This window comes from Silene latifolia, chromosome 10, assembly GCF_048544455.1.
Source record: "Silene latifolia isolate original U9 population chromosome 10, ASM4854445v1, whole genome shotgun sequence".
Taxonomy (NCBI): Eukaryota; Viridiplantae; Streptophyta; class Magnoliopsida; order Caryophyllales; family Caryophyllaceae; genus Silene; species Silene latifolia.
Window position 1 is genome coordinate 62,244,772 of NC_133535.1, and position 22,043 is coordinate 62,266,814.

General features: G+C 39.1%; 1 protein-coding gene across 1 annotated transcript; it reads right to left on the reverse strand.

The window, feature by feature from the left end:
- Positions 1–415: 415 nt before the first annotated feature.
- On the reverse strand, positions 416–21,797 carry LOC141605652 (ABC transporter B family member 6-like). Its single transcript, XM_074424529.1, has 11 exons — positions 21,049–21,797; positions 17,732–17,786; positions 17,476–17,651; positions 17,187–17,387; positions 13,827–14,086; positions 13,418–13,728; positions 13,081–13,301; positions 12,562–12,902; positions 11,593–12,392; positions 11,231–11,472; positions 416–2,119 (listed from the first exon to the last, which is right to left on the reverse strand). The coding sequence occupies exons 1-11, from the start codon at positions 21,439–21,441 to the stop codon at positions 890–892; spliced, it is 4,230 nt and encodes a 1,409-aa protein (XP_074280630.1). The 5' UTR covers positions 21,442–21,797; the 3' UTR covers positions 416–889.
- Between the last annotated feature and the right edge of the window lie 246 nt (positions 21,798–22,043).

Genomic DNA, 22,043 nt, shown 5'->3' on the forward strand with positions numbered 1-22,043 from the left:
CCCTCACGGATTTACTCTTAGACTCCTTCCTAAAAGGCCTGTTACTATTATATTTTTTAAACACTTATAAAGATAATCTTTCGCCTTTACACTACCGATGTAAAACATGAATTTGCACCCTAACAATTTCAACAAAACATAATAATTGCTAAACCATTAAATTACAACACTAATTGAAAACTTATGATCAATTATCAGATTTTTAGAGCAATTTAGATTTAATTTTAGGGAAAGGTATGTATAAAAGTTAATTTTATTAGGTCTTAGTAAAAGGGTGAATAGGGAAAGTTAATGAAAAAATGGGTGAAAATGTAAAATTCGTCCATAAGAAACTCTTATAATTTGTTGCTGTCTTGTGAAACTCGCCACCGCGCATAACAAAACACAACATAATCAACCATAAAGGACACTGGGATTTGGCACTCAAAACCTCACTAAAGTTTGAAAAAAATACTCCGTATCATGTACACCTTATTTACATTAAAATTACAGCTACTTCTCCATTACTCTCCCTACCGAAAATTTCTATGCAACAGTTTCTACATCAAACAAATTCTTAAACCCAATATTTAAAAAATAGTTGGCAGTAAACCCACCCAAGAATATTACAGTTTCCCCCAACTCAAATTGATCAATGTCAATTAATCTTTTAACGGAGACATCAACCCAGATATACCGTCACCTTTGCTGCGTCCTAAAAACTGTGCTGGTCGAGAGCACGCTCCAAAGGCTAGCAGACATTAAATCAGCATAATATGATCTCGTATTCACCACTGCCAATTGTCCAGCAGACGCCTAAGCGATCAACATGAGCTTCCGGGTTAAGATAATCAATATAATTCATATGGCACAAAGGGCAATCAACAAAAACCCGATAACAAAGTTCTACTCAAATCAGCCGATGCTGACGTAAACCCTTTGCAAAATGAGGCTGCATCAACCTAACATACAATCCGTTTTTGGCGGCCAAAGTGTCATGGGTTCCTTCCTCGACTATCCTACCCCCATTAAGTACGACAATATTGTCTACGTGTCTCATCATCGCGGCTCTGTGGGCTATGAGAATTGTTGTTTTATTTCCCATTATTAATGTATCCAGAGCTTCCTGAACCACTCTACTAGATTCTGATTCTATGGCTGAGCTTGCCTCATCTAACAACAAAATGGGTGCATTTTTTAATACCACTCTAGCTATAGCAATTCGCTGTTTTTGTCCAGGTGTCAAATCTACACCCCTCATACCAACATGAGTGTCATAGCCATGAGGTAAGCTGCTGATGAAGTGATGAGCATTTGCAATCCTAGCCGCCTCTTTCATTTCAGCTTCACTAGCATTGTGCCTTGCATATATGATATTTTCTCTTATTGTAGTTGAGAAGATCACTGGTTCCTGCTGAACTAACCCGAGATGGCTTCTAAGCCATCTCAAGTTGAATTGCTTTAGATCTCTTCCATCCAGGAAAACTTGACCGGCAACTGGGTCATAAAACCTTTGTATAAGAGATATTATAGTGCTCTTTCCCGACCCCGAAACTCCCACGACAGCGACAGTTTGACCACCGCCGACTTTCAAACTGAAATTGCTCAGCACCAAAAGTTCAGGACGACTAGGGTAACAGAAATCGATACCCTTGAACTCGATGCTCCCATAGACATTAGGTGGTTTAAGGGCAGATGAATCATCCGGGTCTATCTTAGGAATTCGATCAATGATTTCAAATACGGAAATAAGGGACTTCCGACGTTTAAGAATGTAAGGAGCTAAACCAAAGGGCTCCACGAGAGCAAAAGTGGCAAAGGAGAAAACCATGTATTCTTTGAGAGCTGTAGATAGATCCATGTAGTGATTCTTGACAGAGTATGCTGTGTACCAGAGAAGAAGAGCATTACAGGCGAAAAGGAGAAATTGAGAGAAACCAAAACCAAACCCAATTGCCATCCCATGAAGAAAGCTCTTCCTAAGTATTTTCTTCAGTTGCATTCTATAAAGCTCCATCACCTTGTTACCAGCACAAAAAGCCACAACAGTATAGATGTTTCTTACCGCGTCTTCAAGGACCAACGATGCTTTCCTATGCATCTCTTGAATTCCTCTTGAAAATCCAGCAAGCCACAATTTCTGCAGAAACAAATGCTCCAGATTTCATTAGTTGCTACTTGCTAGAGCTGACAAAAAAACATGTGGTATTACGCACTAGTCTCTAATGCAGAAATAAAAGACACAGAAGTCACTTGCAGAAATAGAAATAAAAGACACAGAAGTCACTTGCAGAAATAGAAATAAAAGACACATAAGTCACTTGCAGAAATAAATGATTTTAACTTTAAGTAAGAAAGAAAACACTTTGAGAAAGTTAAAAAACTTCGACCATTAGAATATTAGATTCATCACAAAACATAAATTTGTAAGATTCATTGTATTAAAAAAACGATAATTACAAAAAGATTCGGTTCTTAGGAAAGCATCAGAAAATGAGATTCATCAAGTCTTAAATTCGGTTAAATAAGGCGTATGAGAATATCTACGAAACATGATGTTGAAAAGAGATTAGTTAAAATATTAGAGCAAATAGTCTTTAGTACTTTGTCGTTGCACATCTAACTATTTTGCTTGTGTTGGATTTTGGGACGGTTTATAAGCGTGGAGAGAAATAGTTTTGATAGGACATATCTTAGGATGGAGAGGTTAATTTTTTTTCATGAAAAATTACAACTTACCACCTAGTATTTACCATACTTTACAACTAACCACCTACATTCCATTGTATATATCCCATCACCCACTGTATTTCATTCCCGATTCTCATTTAACTCAATTCCCGACTCATTGAGTAAATAAACAATAATATGACTAGAGTACCCTTCGTATATTCCCCCAACCTCACAAAGTAACCACCACCACCTCACCACATCTCCAACCACCAATTATATGCCACTACTTATTTCCTCCCATTCCTCCAACCACCTCGACGGCTCGATCACCCACAAACACCGTACAGTTTGTACACACCCATAACAAACCATCCATAAATCTGGCCACCATCGATGAAAACCACCCTTACCCCGCCACCCACCACCTCATATTTCACTGCTAATTGCACAATGACGTCGGAAATCAGGCCACCATCAAAAAACCTAAATACATAAAGCTTATGAATTAAACAAGGTGAGAACCATCTTGAGTAAGAAGCAGATAATCTTGAGCACTCAAACCAATAAACCAATCGCACCCCCAAACAAGCTTCAACGATATCCCCACGAAGATTAAGGTCCACATTTAGGTGACATGGCGCCAGAGGTAATGACGTAGAATGTGGAGTACGATGACGGATGACGCGATTAATCCGTAGATTATTGAGGGGAATAAGAGGATTTAGATGAGTACGTGGTGAATAATGCGAGTAACATATGTTTTCCCTCTCTGGTGCTCCATGGTTATGATTTTATACTGTTAATTTGCAGTCTATCATGTGGTATGTTGATTTAACGGAAATTTGGGGATTTAGGGTTTATGATTTGGGGATGTGATGTTTGATTTGGGATTGAATATGTTAAGGGAAATCTTTTTTTTTTTTTTGCTTCAATTGTAGTATAGGGATTTTCAAAGCAGAGGGAGAATAAGAAACAATTTCCAAGTCTGGATTGAATACGCCGTTTTCAGTGGTGGTCCATGGTGTTGGGTGGGACATCGTGGTGGGAGGGAGGGTGGTGGTTGTTTATTGGTGCAGATGTGATGAGGGGATGGGTGTTACTTTGTAAGCTTAGGGTGTGAGGAAGGTTAAGGAATATGACAAGGGTATTTTGGCCATTTGGTAAGTTGTAATTTTCCTTTTTGGAATTTTCTCATTTGTATCCCTGTATTTTTGACTTTTCTCACTTGTACCCCTCCATTTTTTATATCCCCAATTATAGCCCTGTGTTCCCTTATTTGCTCCTACCGTGACCTTACTCTTTCAAAAGGTTATAGTTTATGTTAATTGGTTACTTAAGCTTCTTTTGTTGGTTCACTCACAATCTCTCACCTGCCATAATCACTTAGCTTCCTCTCATTAATCTCTCCTCCCACATACATAATTTACCCCAGTGGTGCCGAATTCATAATACACATAATTGGAATTCGAATTCGCAATTCGCTCAAAATAGGGAATTGAATACGCAAAGTATTACAAAAAAAAAAAAAAACAATTCGCGAATTCATAATTACTAATACGCTTCATTTACTTAATGATAATAACAAAAAAACAAAAGGTTCATTGCATAAAGATCAGCATTACAAAGTAACGGAACCACCAAAATAAGTCTACTCATCATATTTTTCTGGTTTCTTAAGTAAACACAAAGTCACAAAGTCACGAAACCAGACAAAACACCAAAATAAGATTAAGTTGCTAGTCTCCTGATACATTTTCTCCTTTACCTTTGATGATCTTTGAAGTTGATCATATTATATTGAATTTTTAGTTTTTAATACACAAATTGAACTTGTAAAATTCGTTGATTTTGATATATAATTCGCGAATTAGTGCGAATTAATTCGAAAACGTATTGCGAATTGATACGCGCGTATAAATTCTCAATACGCACCCTATGTTAGCGAATTAGGTAACCCTGATTTACCCACCTATCGCCTACAACCTTATTATCAACCACCACCTACGACCTCCTACCTGTAATGAAGAATTCTTATTGCTTGAATGTACAGCTTACATGATTGTAAAATATAAACATAAATGTAAAATATAAGCTAAGTTAGTAAGGTACATACTACATGATTGCTAGAATCATGGAGCCATACTCTCAATTAACGTGATTAGTGGGATTGATGTAGGCGTTTTGGTTTGTTTCCTTAATAAATGATGAGGGAGTATGATTTGTGTCCCTCGAAAACGCCAGCCACCATTAGAGTCTCCCTTATCACCACCACAACGCCACCGAATCTACACCACCGCTGTCCGCTGAACATTTGGAGCTTGAAAGGGTCAATTAACGTGAAGTTTATTTTTGCAAACAAACATTTATTCCGCAACTGGGTTGTTTCACTATATGAATGGAGGAGGTGAGCGAAGAAGCTACAAAATGGTTTCGCATTGTGATGCTTTTCTCGAGGTGGTATATGCAATAATGGGGTTATAAGAGAGTGAGGGAGATGAAGTTGGTGGAAGACTACGTTACTGATTGCAAATTAGACTTTTAAGATTAATACATTATTGATTGATTTGTTGATAAGAGTGTTGATGACATGGAAGTATCTGATTAACATAACTAATTAACGGAGCTAGCAAACGGAATGTGCTATAAGGTTATGCTTAAGAGTAATGAGAGAATACAGGGGTATAAATGAGTTTAACAAAAAAGAGGGGTACAAGTGAGAAAAGTCGATAATATAGGGGTACATATGAGAAAATCCCTTCCTTTTTTTATTGATTTAAAAAAATGTGTTAGGAGTACATGGTATAGATAAACAAGCAACCTTTTACATTTTATTATGCATGTATGAATTATCTAAGTTCTAAGTACATGAATTTCTAGAACTAATCTTAAATAGATGCACGACCCTAAGGATGGAATGTACTCCCTCTCATTCCCTCCATCCATACAACTTTCCTTTTTCGGCTCATTTACCGAATTCATACTATTTCCTTAAACGGCAAAAATAAACCCACCAAATGACCCATATGATTACCCTTAGGGAGCGTTTGGTCGGGAGTCTTTAGGAAAGGGAAGGGAATGAATCTTTTTCATTCCCTTTGTTGTTCGTCTAGTCACTTTTTTGTCAACCTTCCCTCATTCATGGACGGGTTTTACTCTTTCATGGACATTTTTTTCATTATTTTTCCATAGTATGCCCTTTGTCAAATTCTCTCTGATACAAGTGTGATAAAGAAGGACATGGTTGCTGGGGGCAAGGCTCGAACTCGGGACTAAGTAAACTAACTTCCCGGTTAATTATTTAGTACTTTAGTCAAATAAAACTAATCCTAGGATTAGAATTAATTAGCTGTTAGATTAATCTTAGCTATTGAAGTTAGTTATTTTAATTGTTGATTAGGTTGGTTAGAAGTCCTAAGTAGGACGTTTTTTAGCAGTAGGAGTTTTATACGTCAATTAGGAGTCAGTTTTAATTAGTTATAAATATAATCTGCCTATATCTCAATCAGGCATTCGAGTGATAAATAAAAAGGTAGTTTGCACGTTTACAATTGTAAGCACAGGTTCGACGCGTTTTCGTTCCGCCATTGTTATAGTTTGACGCGTTTTCAAGCCTTAACACGGGTTATAGTCAATAGGTCTTGACTATAATTCACCACTGTTCGGATTATAGGTCTAATCCGAGCGAATACCCACTTTTGTGTTCGTTATTTTCTGTTACATTGTCACGCTTGTCACGTGACAAGTTTCAAGTTTGTTAAAATTCGTTGAGCTTCGGCTCTTGATCCTTTGGTGTTATGGATTATGATAGTCCTGAGTTTTTGAATAGCCTAAGAGAGGCTTTAAAAAATCTTCATGAAACTAACCCACGGTGGCAGCCAAGGAGAGGGGAACCACCACGACAGGTGGATGAATTTATTTAAATTGACAAAACTTCCCGAGTTTGTTGGTGGATCTGATCCGGAGGATTACTCGGAATGGGAGCGTAAGATAGATCGGATGTTTGATTTCAAGGACTTGGATGACGAGAAACGCTATAAGTATGCTATACTAAAGCTAAGTCGAGGAGCATCCCTTTGGTTTGAAAGTCTGAAATCACAAAGGGCTCGAGCAGGAAAGGCAAAGATCGTATCTTGGGAATCTTTGAAACGTAAACTACGAAAGAGGTATGTACCATCGACTTATAAGCTTACTTTGTATAGAAAGATTTCTGATTTAATGCAAGATAAGATGGGTGTTAGTGAATACATCGATGAGTTTGAGAAATTGGCTTTAATGGGAGAGGTCGAGGAGAATAAAGAACAAAAGATGGCTCGATTTTTGAGAGGGTTAAATTGAAACATAGCTCATACCGTAGAATTGCAACTATATTCTGATTTTGATACGTTATGTGGGCTGTGTTTGAAAGTTGAAGCTCAAGGGAAGTCTAAATATGGCTCGAGTGCGAATAAACCGGTTACATGGTCTAGATCCGACATCCTAGAAACCAGTGGCTCAAGTTCTACACCTATTATCACGCCAGTAGCGGCCCCTAGTTCTTCTAAACCCGCTGCTACTCCAAAGGAACAAAGTGTAATGAAGGTTCGATGTTTTAAATGCCAAGGGTTTGGGCATTATCAGAATGCATGTCCAAACAAACGGAATATAACTCTGAAGGCAGCGGTGGCTGTTCGAGATGAGTTACTGATTGAGGAAGACGCGACTTTGGGAGGTGTATTTAACATCAATGGGGCCGAGGAAGAGGAGCAGACCGAGGAGGTTTACGTTGCACCTGTTTATGACACTTTGGTTATTCGTTCATTGCAAGCTAATTCAGTTCCAGTTGTTTTGGAGCAGCGTGATCAGTTGTTTCATACTAAGTGTAAGGTAGCGGATAAATGGTGTAGTGTGATCATTGATGGTGGAAGTTGTACAAATGCAGCTCCTAGTGAGATGGTTGCGAAGCTAGCGTTGCCAACCACGGCTCATCCCGAGCCTTATGCATTGCATTGGTTAAACGATGGTAAGAAGGTGCAAGTTTCAAAGCAGGTCCGTGTATGCTTTACGATGGGTTCTTATGAAGACAAAGTCTTATGTGATGTGGTGCCCATAGATGCTTGTCACATTCTTTTGAGGCGTCCTTTGCAGTATGATCGAGATGTGGTGCATAGAGGAAGGAGCAACGAGTATGAGTTGCTGGACAAAGAGAAGAGGATCGACTTAAAGCCGATGTCATCTGAGGCAACACTTGCTATGCGTGCTGGTCGTAAGAAGAATTCGAGTCTCACAATGTTGGCTATGGTAGAGGGGCGTGAATTTGAACCGGATAAGGAGGAATTACTGGACAGCAATATGACTTTTCGCTTGATTTCAATCGTCCACCTTTGTTTGACGATTATGGTGATGAGGAAGCGGTAGTTGCTGATTCTGAGATACCGTGTTATGCACCAGCTATTGGTATTGGGTTTGGTCTACTTGGGTCTGATTATGAGTACATGGTTAATCCTAAGGAGGTTCAAGAATCCCCGTGCTCATCCTGGTTCGTTTGGACAGCAGCTACGGTAGATCCTCGTGCTTGTTCTGGTTGTTCGATAATAAGGTTCGTGATATCTTACCTAAGCTTGTGCACGGAGGGAGGAGGGGTAGAAGGCACAAGTTGATATGGCACAAAAGGATTCTGAAATCGAGAAAAAGGAACGAGGTGTGGCTTGGCATCAAGGGTGACTTGTTCTTGTATGCGAGTTCGTTGGTAGTGTTTGCGTATTTGCTGATTATATTAGTCTATGATCCCGGTGGGATGAGTTTTCAAGAATTGAGGACAATTCCTTCTCAAGACGGAGGGGATGGTACAAGTGTGATAAAGAAGGACATGGTTGCTGGGGGCAAGGCTCGAACTCAGGACTAAGTAGACTAACTAAACTAACTGCCCGGTTAATTATTTAGTACTTTAGTCAAATAAAATTAATCCTAGGATTAGAATTAATTAGCTGTTAGATTAATCTTAGCTATTAAAGTTAATTATTTTAATTGTTGATTAGGTTGGTTAGGAGTCCTAAGTAGGACGTTTTTTAGCAGCAGGAGTTTTATACGTCAATTAGGAGTCAGTTTTAATTAGTTATAAATATCATAAATAGTTATAAATATCATCTGCCTGTATCTCAATTAGGTATTCGAGTGATAAATAAAAAGGAAGTTTGCACGTTTACAATTGTAAGCACAGGTTCGACGCGTTTTCGTTCCGCCATTGTTATAGTTTGACGTGTTTTCAAGCTTTAACATGGGTTATAGACGATAGGTCTTGACTATAATTCACCACTGTTCGGATTATAGGTCCAATCCGAGCAAATACCCCCTTTTGTGTTCGTTATTTTCTGTTAGATTGTCGCGCTTGTCACGTGACAAGTTTCAAGTTTGTTAAAATTCGTTAAGCTTCCGCTACTCGTATCACTCTCCCTCACAAAATTAATCAAATCCGTCAAATTACACAATTATGAATGTTAATTCTCGTATCGATCAAGTAATAATTCTAATTCTTAATTTTATTAATTATATTATATAAAATAAAAGAATTGATTTACACTAATTAAATTAGGGTTTGTTTAAACCCTCGCCGGCGTTGGGGGTGAGGGATGGGGTAGAGAGAGGTGTCCCTTTTTGGTCTGCAGTCGGGGCGAGTAACTCATGCTGATTCTTTTAGTCTTTCGTCATTCAGACTCTTTTAATAATCGAAAGGTACTTTACTAAAACAATGTAAGATTGCAAGTAATTTGGCAATTAGAAAAGTGGAGGACAGCCAAACCCAAAAACGGCGGAACTTCCAAATCATCATCAAATGTTGACTTTCAAACAAGCAAAACTGGCAATGTCGGGCGAATACGGGAAAAAATGACCATATACCAAAAAAATACTAAATAGAAAGTACTACATTGAACAGAGGTCTGGGTGGATCTAAGACTAACACGGGGAGAGGGAGGCGGTGGAATTCAAGGGGAGAACTGAATATATATATATAGAGAGAGAGAGGGAGAGAGAGAAATGAAAATTTGGGAGTTGAATTAAAAGGGGTAAAATGGTCATTTCCGTCCATGAAAGAGTAAAACCCGTCCATGAATGAGTACCACCCTTACAAAAAGGGAGATTAACCCTAAACCCTCTAAACTGGGTTAGGTTGCCAGGGGTGGAGTAAGGACATCGGCGATTGGCTGAAGAGGGCACTAACTAGTTCAGCGACAGTGGTGGTCGTGGTTTGGGTTGGGGTTATTTTGGGTTTTCCTTTTTCTTCATTCCCTTACCCATTTCAAACCAAATTACCATAGTAATATCAAAGGGAAGCCCATTCTTTTCCCCTTCCCAATTCCCCTTCTCTTTCCCTTCTGCTAACCAAATTCCCCCTTACTCATCTATCTCTGATCTTCCCCTAAGTCCCAAACCCACCACCAAACTCCATCACCCTCACCCTCCATCACCACCTTTGTCGTCCTCCATGTTGGCAACCATCCTACCACAAGACTTACCAGCCCACCAAATCTAGCTTATTTCCCGCCCTACATTTCGACGACTACCATCACATTAAAGCCACCGCCTACAAATTGCTCCACGACTACACACCCACCACAGGCTCCGGCCCTACATCCAACATTAACACACCCACCCACTCTATTTACCTACCTTTGCGCCCCACTACCACCACCCTCAAAGCACAACCACCACCATCACAACATTCCTACAATCCACCACCGCCCCGAACAAACCCTAGCATGAACCACCAACTACAAGAAACTTATCCCTACCCACGAAACCCCCCTCACCACGGGGCAGAGGACATAGCTCGAAGTGGGTTTTAGGCGGTACGGGAGAGCCGTCAACGTCAGTGGTGGGAAGGGAGTTCATCGGTGTACGGGTTGGGTTTCCAGGGATAGGAGTCAGGGTCGTGGGGTTGTGGGTGGGCTCGGCTAGAGGGTGGGGTTGTAGTGGGGCACGAGATAAAGATAAGATGGGGCTGTGCATTTGTGCGGTTGTCATTGATGTGTATTTTGGTATCCAATTGTGTTAATGTTTGTGCCAAAATGAAATGGTACGTTTCCACTAAATGGGAGGAAGTATAGAGCTAATTCACGAACTTGAATTTAATACTATATTCCAGAAAAGTCTCATTATCTCAAACATGCTGCAAGTTAAACAAGTTATGGAAATTTGACAACTAGAAAATCAAATTGCAAGGCCGTGCAAAAGTAGTCACAACTAGGATTCTGCAGGTGACTTAAAAACAAAAACAAAAACAAAGACTTACTATCGTAGTGCTTAAGCTGAGAGAGACACTCGTAAAGGTAGATAAACAACTACGAAAGTTAGGAATGGAAATAACAATCAACAGATATATGTGAAATATGAAACATGGAAGGAGTAGGGAGATGTAGGCTGATGCTGCGGCAATTTTTTTCATAATCGTGAGTCAATGGAAAGAAAAGATTTACCCAATAATATAACTAAATTACAATTTCAAAGAAGACACGATCTCCCAAAATTTCATAATCATGGAAACAGGAAAACATCCTCGACATGCTTGAAATGAATCAATATAAAGTAAATGACGAAGTCAAACCTGTGCAACTGCAGAAATGGTGAGAACGGGGAGTGTTGCTAGAGCTACAAGAGCTAACCGCCATTGTAGCAACATTCCAATAAGAACAGCCACTATTACTGCTGCACTGTCTTGTATGAAAATAGAAAGGCGGTTGCTAAATGCTGCACGAACAAACGTTGCATCATTTGCCAATCGCATTGATAATGTGTCCGCACTGTTTTCCTCATCATCAAACCATCCTACTTCATTTCTCAGCATAGCTGCAACAGCAGTTAAACAAAAGGACAACGTTTCAACTAGTGCAATCCATGGTCCACAGTAAGCAGATTGAATCAAAAGAGGTAAAATCTTGTGTAGAGCTGAAAAGAGTGACCAACTACCTGAAAACATCATCCTACGGACTCTTTCAGTCATTTTCTCCCCCATGATGCCAAAGTAAAAGTGCTGCAGAAAGTTGGCAACTACTGTCACAATGCCCATGCAAGCTATGATCAAGCACCATTTGTCAACCTCGTGTCGTAAGTGATGACCTTCGGCAAATCTGTAGTAATTAGTCACTATCAATGCAATGACGTAGGCTAGAAGAGGGTTGAAGGATCCAAATATAGCAGCACCAATGCTCCCTAAGACTGCATAGAGCCACTCAGCTAGGCTAAGTTCAACTAGCCTCCAAAATGATGGAGGCTTGCGACTACTTGAATCCTTCTTTTCCTTCAATGTCATTGGCATGTCGTCAACTTCACTATTAGGGCGACTAAAAGTCTGTGAATGAGAACGTTCATTTTTGGGATCAGATGTTAGCAGAGGTGAAACAGGGGATTCGGGATCGGAGGCATTGGAGGTTTGTCTTCGTGCAGCTTGAACATCAATCTTTGGTAGCTCAGGCAATCTCATTTCAAAACTGTCTTGCCTTGTCATAGATGGCTGTTTCTCTGATGCGTCTACTGATGCGCCATTGCCATTTTCTCGCGACGGCTCAGCTGGTGGGCTTCGATCTTTTGGTGACTCTAAAGAGCTAAAAGCAGCATCTGAAGTCCGAAATCCATGACCGCCTGAGATTCTCTGAAGAGAAGGTGACTTTGCCATTTTAGGAGATGATGACTCCTGAAAACTTTGGCTCGCTGACAAATCAGTCTCAATCTGGAAAGTGGAATCCATTTTGTATTTCCTGACTGGCATCCTATAAAACAATAAATGTAATGAAAATAAATTATACCATAGAACTCTAGATCAACCAGCAATTAAAACATGCCGTTTATTGTGCAAGATCAGGCAGTAAAGAGTTACGAGCAATGAAAAAAAAAAGTTATTGAACTTTAGATTTAGGATCTACTCAAATCATGCCTCACCTCCTTGGTAGTTTGGCTGCCTCTTCACATTTGAGAAGCTCAGCATAGAGACCCCCCAAATTAAGCAATTCATCATGTGTACCCATTTCCACAAGATGTCCTTCCTCCATAACAGCAATGTAATCAGCATTTCTTATTAGACTAAGACGTCTAGCTATTATTATCGTTGAACGACCTAGCATAAGAAGATCCAATGCCTCTTGAACAGCTCTTTCAGCTTCAAAATCTAGTGCACCAGTGACCTCATCAAGAAGAAGAATTGACGGACTAGAAAGCACTGCCCTTGCTATTGAGAGTTTAATTTTTTGCTCTTCAGTCAATGCTAAACCAGCCCGGCCAACCTGTAATGTATACGAAGTGTGAGTCGCTAAATTAAACTCCGTCTCCAAGGTTAGAAAATGAACTGGCGAGGTCACAGGAGACAGATACCTAACAAATACTTTATTTAGAAAAGAAAATAAGGTTTACACTCATACAGACAGGAATTCTACATAAGTTAACGTAAATCTCAAAGCATACCTGTGTATCATATCCTTTATCAAGAGAACTAATGAATGTGTGAGCATGAGCAATCTTAGCAGCTTCTTCGATTTGATCTGGCGTAGCAGACCTTCCATAAGCGATATTCTCATTGATACTTAAACTTAGTAAAGCCGGTTCCTGAGTAACTAGGCCGATTTGACTTCTAAGCCACTGCAGCTGTAGGTTTTTTATATTTTCACCATCAAGTAGGACTTCTCCTGCACCAGTAAAGAACAATGGTGGTAAGATTAAGCAGTGTTGAATATTAAAGCTAGCTTCAAATCAAATTTTTAGTAAGCAGTTTCCAGTTATGAAATAATTTGAACTTAAATACCTAAGGTAGGATCATAAAAACGCTCCATAAGTGGAATAATACTGCTTTTTCCAGACCCATTTCTTCCAACAAGAGCAACAGCCTTTTTAGCTGGAACAGTGAGATAAAACCCACTTAAAATAGGTATCTCAGGACGAGATAAATAGCTGAAATACACATTCCGAAACTCAATGTTGCCCTGAACGGTAACTAAGGTAACACCATCATGACTCGTAGTAGAAGAAGAACGGCTGATCATTTCAAAAAGTCTATAAGCAGCAATTCGCCCTTGCTCAAAAGAATAAAAATTTGTTGCTGCTTGATTCAGCCCACTGCAACAACACAGCAAACAAAAGGTAAGTCACATGGCCACTAAATAGTTAAAAGTTATTCATACTGGTTAGAGAAATTGGAAAATGAAGATGCATACAGGCCACTTAGAATGACAGCAAAGAGGGCAGCTATAATTTCTCCTCCATGAGCCTTGTCGCTAGTTACCAAAAATCTTCCTACCCAAAGTTGCAGTGCGCAAGAACATATTGCCAATCCATATGTAAAGCCAAGGCCCAACCCTTGTACAAGACTAATTAATATTCCATATCTCAGGGTTGCCTGAAGCGAGGTTGCATAAGAATACTTGGCCAATGTCTCATTCGTGAATGCATATAATGTTCTGATGTATGACACAGCCTGCAAAAAGTAATCTGAAAATCGTAAGAACATTCAAGAAAAGATCATTCACAACACAATATCATGCATGAATAGTCAAATTGATCCATACATCCAATTTGAGTACGTGATGTTGGCATGACCCGATCACGCAATTGAATTGCACCAGTCGGAGCATACAGATTAGCAGAAGAAAACATATCAATTCAAGAAATTTTAGTCTCGATATAAGATAGATAAGTCATTGATGATAGATGGAGCTCATGGCAAGAGAGTGAAATATACCCATAATGAATAAGAAAGCCATCGTTATCAAAACTACACATCTGAATCCCGAAATAGTTTAGGATATTTAGAAAATTTAAGCAGTTTTGCCTCCAGAAGACAATGATAGGACATGTCAATTCCATCATTACTAGAGTCCCTCTGCCCATATCATTCATGCCTTACTGAGCCTCGCAGTTGCCTGATGCAACTTTGGTAGAGTAGAATGTATAACAATCATGATTAAGGCAGAAGCAAAGACTGATCTAATTGCCTGTAGCCAGCCACATCAAGAACGTGTGATAGTCCGTAGCCAACACTTATGCGTAAAAGGACACTTGGTCATTCACTCATTCTGAACTTTTTTAGTTGGATGCATATATTTTGACAATGTTTAAGATGTTTCTCAACTACCGTCATCCTGAACTTCTTAGTTCAGATAATATTTATAGAAAAAAACAATATAACAAGTAATAGAATGGGATTTTCTGTCAAAAAGTACCTAAATTTAGGCCATCTACAAAATATGGTACCTAAAGTTTACTTTTTTTTGTTCAAAGGCTCCTACAATTTACATATTTTTGTGGAAAGGTACCAACTAACGTTTTCCATCAAAAAAAAGTCAAGATATTGTTTACCACCCTACCTCACTTTAGCCATCTTGTCTCTCTTCATTCCCTTCTCCAACCCACAAGTTATGTCCTCCCACACCTCACCCAGCATGTCTCCTTCATCTCGACCACAATCATTTCCTTTTGCACTCCAGGCATCTGCACTCTCACCACCACTTTTACACCATCAATCAACTGGCCGCTACTATCATCCCACAACTTCACCATTAAAACCTTACCTAACTACTCCATTCTCACCTCATCCCACTAACAATGCACATTTCTCTCTCCTCTCCAACCTAACTTTAACCACTTTAAGTGTCTCTTCTTCTCTTTCTTATTTTGGTTTTTATCCCCTTTGTTGGATAATCTGAATTTAAGTGGTGGCGAGAATGGTGACTAATATTGGTAGCCAGAGAAGAGTTGTTGAAGGTGATGGCTAAGGAGGATGGGAGAGAAGAGAGGATGAGGGGAGGGTTACGATTTGGCGGTGGCGGAGGAGGATGGGAAGAGGGGAGGTGATGAGGGAATAGTTAGGATTTTGGTTGAATGATAGTTATAACTATGGACTAAGAGCTTAATTATCATTTTTAATTCTTACCAAAACAAAATCGTGTCTTCTGAGACAAGACCGGATCTTGACTTTTTTTTCACAGAAAACACTAGTTGGTAACTTTAGACAAAAATATGTAAATTATAGATACCTTTCAACAACAACAACAACAAAAAATAAAAATAAAAATAAAAGCTTTAGGTACCATATTTGCAGATGACCAAAATATTAGGTACCTTGAAACAAAAACCCCATAGAATATGAGAGTTTGTAACAAAGTCAAACAGCCACAAGGCAAAAATAGGGTTATTTAACAAGAATAATTTGAACTATAGGTGATCATCTCATAATAATCTTCACAACTACCTTAAATCTCAAAATAAGCCACAACAATTACCTTCTCTTCTCACAATGCACTAAGGTAACTGTCGACCTGTTAATCAGGTCACTTTTTTTACAAAATAAACTTATAAGATAATGATACCAATTATACCACTAACTACCCCTTTACTACCAATTTACCACTCCATCACCAACCACCGATCCCGAGGAAATACCCCATCAGCCTCACCCTACCACTGAACCACCCTGCCGCACCACCACCACCACTACCAAACTACGCCACCCCATCACTGACAGTCTTACCTTCATACAAAACCCACTGCTCACATTCCCAGAAGTCATGCCAGCTATGCACCTCCCATCGGCCAATCCACTACCACCGACCAACCTGACCATATACTACGACGACCACATCCATAGATCCCCATCGGCCCATCCAACCATGATGTACCACCACTATAAAGTCAGTTACCTAAACCCATATCCATCAATATAGGAAATCTAACCTGGACCCTATATAAAAGAATATAACTCAAGAATCTTAAAATTGGGATTTCGGTCAGTTAATTGGGTCTGAAAGTTATGAGTTTAACCTTGGATAAACATGGGGTTTTGATGGAGGAGATGATGGGTATGACATTGATGATTGTTTGGTGGTTATAGATGGCAAGATTGGGAGGCGGAAGGGGCTGCAGAAATTGCGCTGTGCTGGTTGCATGGCGGAGTCGAATATGTGAATGTGGTGGTCTTGAGAAGGATAGGAGGGTGCTGGTGGTTAGCTTGGTGGTCATAGTTGGGAGGTGATGTTGGATGGTGATTGTGTGTTTGGCGAAGAGGTGTGGTAATGTAGACGGGTGGTTCTATGATGGTGGTGAGTCTATGATTGTAAAAAAATGTAGTCAGGTTTTTTAATGGGTCTATGATGGTGGTGTGATTAATGGTTTTTTTATGATCATTATTATTTTTAGTGCCACACCATCGTCAAATCATCTTTAACCTGGTATAACAGGTTAAAAATAGAGCGAGTCTATTTTGAGAAGAAAGCATTTAAAGTCGGGTTTATTTTAGGTTACAAAGTAATTCAGGTTATTTTGAGAAGATGAGCAATAGTATGGATTATGCCTATTAAATAACCCAAAATAATAGTAGAAGATCCAAAAAATAACCAACCAACACATGTAAAATAAACAGGTAAACAGAATATCCAACTGAGCTTTCGGACAAGTGCCATTGTATTAATAAAAGAGTCTACTTCAGGTTCCACTATTTCCAATTTACCATAGATTATCCTACTAATACTATTTCCACAACTAGCAATCGTTTGGATCATGATAATGGCAAAGAAAAGAACCTGTTCAGCAATGCTCGCTGCTTCTGCATAAGCATCCTGGATATTCTCGGCAAGTCTGTGAAGAAATATATTTGAAATGCCTCCAGCAGCAACAATGAATGGCCCAGTTGCTAAAGTTATCAGGGCAATTTGCCAGCAATTGATAAATCCAACTACTAGGCCACTAAAAAATGTTGCCATGTTGTGAATGTAATTACCAACCTGCCACAAGTGGTACACTTATTTAAATAGATGAAGGTAATGAATGAGACTTTGTTCTTATATATGGAAGACAAGAGTTTTTGCGTACCTTCTCACTTAATGCTGATTGAATAAGTAGTACATCACTCAAGACTTGGCTAACTATGTCTCCATTATTTCCATAGGTGTCAAAGAAACTCATATCCTGATTTAGTAGCACTTGCACATATTTTGATCTGATGACTGCAGTCTGCCGTTCTCCAGTTAAAATCCAACAAGAGACCTCTGTCAATCATAAAAAACTTAGCTGGCTACAATGAGAACGATATAAATCAACATAAAGTAATTCACAGTTTTGAACTTACCAATCCACCCAGCAACAAAAACACCTGCAGCTATGTAAACAATTCTTAGAGCAAGCTGCAAGAGAAACATCCAGATTAACACGTAAATTAAGAATAATGGCAAAAATAACACAAGATCTTAAATTTAGACTCGAAGATATGTCTTATTGATAATCAAACTTATCTTGAGGCATTTAAAAACTCTTTAACAACACATCTGTTCATAAACGTAATGAAGTACTGCCAAGATACAGCCTTTAACTCTAATCCCAATATACTATGATGGCGAAAAAGAAGCTCGCAATCATGTAACTAGGTGCTAAAATTATTTTTCACCAATGTTTTGACAAAAATTACCAGCATTTTAAATTAAAAATCTTATTAAATTGTGCTTTTTGTGCAAAAGAGAATTATTTCCAATCTCCAACTGAATTGAAAGCTAAAAAACTGAGTGATCCAAACTCAAGTCGGCCAAAGTTAGAGAATTGCTTGGGAATATGCGAGACCTATTTGCGCATAAAACGAGTAGGCTAGTGTCATCGGCATGCACAAGGAGCAATGCTCGATCAGGTGTCATCATAAGCTATGCAGATTAGGAATGATACACCTGAGGAGATGCATGGGAGGACTAGAAGTAATCCGTCACGAGCGGGCAGTGTGATATGTCATGGACAGTCAGATGCTAGGGTATTGAGGCATGGGATTAGAAGTGATGTGTGTGTGTCTACGTAGTGTGATGCCTCGTGGGCAGTCAGGTGCTAGGACATTGATATGTAAAATTGGCTAAATTGATGAGTATGGGTGCTCGAGACTGAAGGTAGGACATGCATGATAATTGATATGCCAGAAATGAGTTAGCAGTAGCAGCAATGTTTTAGTGACAGCAGTAGTAGCAGCGATGTGTCAGTGGTGGATCAAGGAAATCGGGCATGTAGTAGAAGTCCTTGACAAAGCGAAATAGTAGTTTGTCTACACATAAGGACGCTACTGGAACGGCCAACAATTCATTATTTTATGTGTTCTTTTGTAAATAACCCCCTTATATGTCCATTATTTTGTAATAACCACCTTAATTCCTTCTTAATTCAAAAATTAACACCCAAACTGAATTACGATGACGATTTTTATAAAACCCGATCTAATGACGACATTTTGACTTTAACTTAACTAAACTACCTTTACTAATTACAGTCACCCAACCCATACCCTCCTACTTCACTCATTCAAATCGTTCATTCATTCATCCCCAAATCAATTGTTCATCTTTCGTCTATCAACAGCAAATATGACTCACATAAAAAAGCAAAATGATAAGGTGAGACTGCATATGTGAGTCAGATTTGTTGTTGATGGATGAAGGATGAACAATTAATTTGGAGATGAATGAATGGACAATTTGAAGGAGTGAAGTAGGAGGGTGTGAGTTGGGTGAGTGTAATTAGTAAAGGTAGTTTAGTTAAGTTAAAGTCGGAATGTTGTAATTAGATCGGGTTTTATAAAAATCGTCATCGTAATTCAGTTCGGGTGTTAATTTTTGAATTAAGAAGGAATTAAGGTGGTTATTACCAAAAGAAATGGACATATAAGGGGGTTATTTGTAAAAAGAGGAACATATAAGGGGGTTATTAACAAAAAAAACTTTATTTTATTTAAGTTCTAGGATAGAACTTTATTAGAATTATCTTCTTTTTTCTTTGAAGAATTTATTTTACACCTTAGAATTAATAAGGACATTTGGCGGTATGTTTGATTGGAGAACTCGAGAAAAAAAAAGTGCAAATTTTAGATTGAGAATGAGCTATTTTGGAGCCATAAAGTACTTTGGTTCCTTCATTGATTTCCATATGTCAGTACATTTAAAGCTTGTTTGGATGGACATATTTGGAGGGAAGTCAGAGGAGGAGGGGAGGGATACAATTTCCCTTGTTTGGTTAGAAATTAGCTGTGGAGGGAAATGGTGGGATCCATTTTGCCTCCTTCAAAGCAAATTATAATCCCTCCCACATAAGCAAAATTCGGAGGGAAAATTTACTACTCAATTACCAACTAAAAACAATACATTAAACACTAGAAAATAATAGGGAAGGAAAGGGAGGAGAAGATTCCCTCCAAGTTTTTCTTTATTGGAGAGATTTTAATGAGGGAAATGAAGGGATCTATTTTCCACTCCCCTCCAAATCCCTCCACCTCCATTTTGCTAACCAAACAAGGATTCACCTCTTTCCATTTCCCTCTAAATCCCCCAATCCAAAGACACACTTAGAATAGGGCAAGGGAGGGAAAGGGGATAGGAGGAAAGGAGAGAAGGGGAGAGGGAGAGAAATGGAGGATAGGTGTTCAGATACAATTTCCCTCCAAATATTTTGGAGAGATTTTAATTTGCCTTAGAGGAGGGAAAACAAATCCCTCCAAACCCTTCCCCCTCCATTTCCCTCTTATCCCAAATATTATCCGAACAAGAGATTTTGTATGCCTCCATTCCCCTCCCCTCCCTTTCGCTCGAAAAAACTCCATTCAAACGGGCTCTTAGTGTTTGGATATAGAGAAAGAGGTAAGGGAAGACAAAACTTTGTTTTAATACAAGAAATGGAGGGAAAGGGAGGGGAGAGAGAAAGAGGAGAGGAAAAGGGAAGGGGTATGGAAGTGTTTTCCCTCTAAATCCCTTTCCTTTGTTAAGGCCTACTTGGAATGGAGATAGCTATTAAGGGGATAATGGATAATAAAATGAACTAGAGAATGGAGGGAAGTGATGGTAGTCGAAGACAGAAATGAAGAAGGTGTAATTGTTGCCCCGTTAAAGGAGTACTAGTTGCTCTCCTACCCCCAAATAAAGGTAATGATTCCTCCGTCACCTCCTGTTTCCACCCTCCACAACCACCATTAACCACCATTCTCCTCCTATTTCTTCTTGTTTCAAGGTCTATGACTCCCGTAATATTTGGCTTGTAGGAGGAGAATGGAGGGGGCCGATTTCCCTCCCCTCCAAATCCCACCACCCTCCACATCACAGAATTCACTTGAACTGTACTAAATTCAAATGCTAAATTCATACATTCTCGTTGCAAAAAACGCTCACAAAAACAAATCGAGTTCAGCAACTCCAACGCTAAAAACTCAATTTAGTAAAAATAAAAATACGAGTAGATACCCTAGATTTCCCCTTTTACTCCCCAAAAAAAAGCCCAAATATTTGGCATATACTAACTAGTACTAGTACTAAGTAAAGGCAAATCAACAAACCGAAAATAACAGCTTTTAATAATGAATTCAGGTAAAATAAATGAAAAGACAAGTGTTTGAGAAGCAGTTGATTTGAATTAGAGAAAAAAGAAAAGTACCTGGAAGAAGCTAGTATACAAGTGGTGGTCATCATCCTGGGGTTGATGAGCCAACAAGTTGAGAATCTTAGCAAAGTAATGCAAGTAAACGACAAGAGCAGTGCCATGAGCAGCAGCAGCGAGTGATCCAAGTGCCATAAGAAACCAATCGAGGCGGTCAGCACAAGCAAAGAGCCTTGAAAAGGGAACAGCAGCAGGGGGAGGGTCGATCTCGTCGTCACCATCGTCCTCCATTTCCTCCTCGGTATCAATAGGCAAACCAGTAACGGTGCCGTCAGGGTTCATGTCCATGTATGGAGAAGGTGATTCAGGTGGCTCAGACACTTCAGACACCGGCGTCAGAGGTTGTATGTGTGGTGGTGACCACCCGAATAACCCCCGAGATATCATCATTTTTACACAGTATTAGTATTATTATTATTACCAAAAAAAGAGTACTTGGGGGAAGAAATGAAGGAATAGATGTTGAATTTGGGAGTCAAAAAAGGAGGGATGAGTGGGTTTTGACTGCTTTGGAGTCGTTAGAGTTGAAGAGATGGATATTCAATTTTTCCCGACTTTTCTCATCTTATTCTCTCTCCCCTTATTTTTGAGCTGGGTGTTGTACAAACTGAGTTGTTATTTTGTTTGATTTTTTTTTTTTTTTTTGTTGGTGGGGGTTGGGGGAGACAGGTTTAACGGGTAGGCGAGGTGTTAGCAAGGGTTAACGGGTAGGCGAGGTGTAAAATCCGTCAAAATCCGTCAAATTCACAGGGTTCGGTTATTTTGCGTTTGGTAATATAGAGTGGTTTATTTTGGGTTTGTATAGTCGTGTTTATATGGGTTTCAGGTCCGATTAGAATTGTAAACAGATAATTTTAATGCATTTTACAAATGTTTATATATTCTTTCATTTTAATTACAAATATAGTTATTCTTTATTTTTATAATTATTTGTGATGGAGCACTAATAATCAACCCACAAAGCCTAAAGTGCTCGAAATTCATAGGGGTGT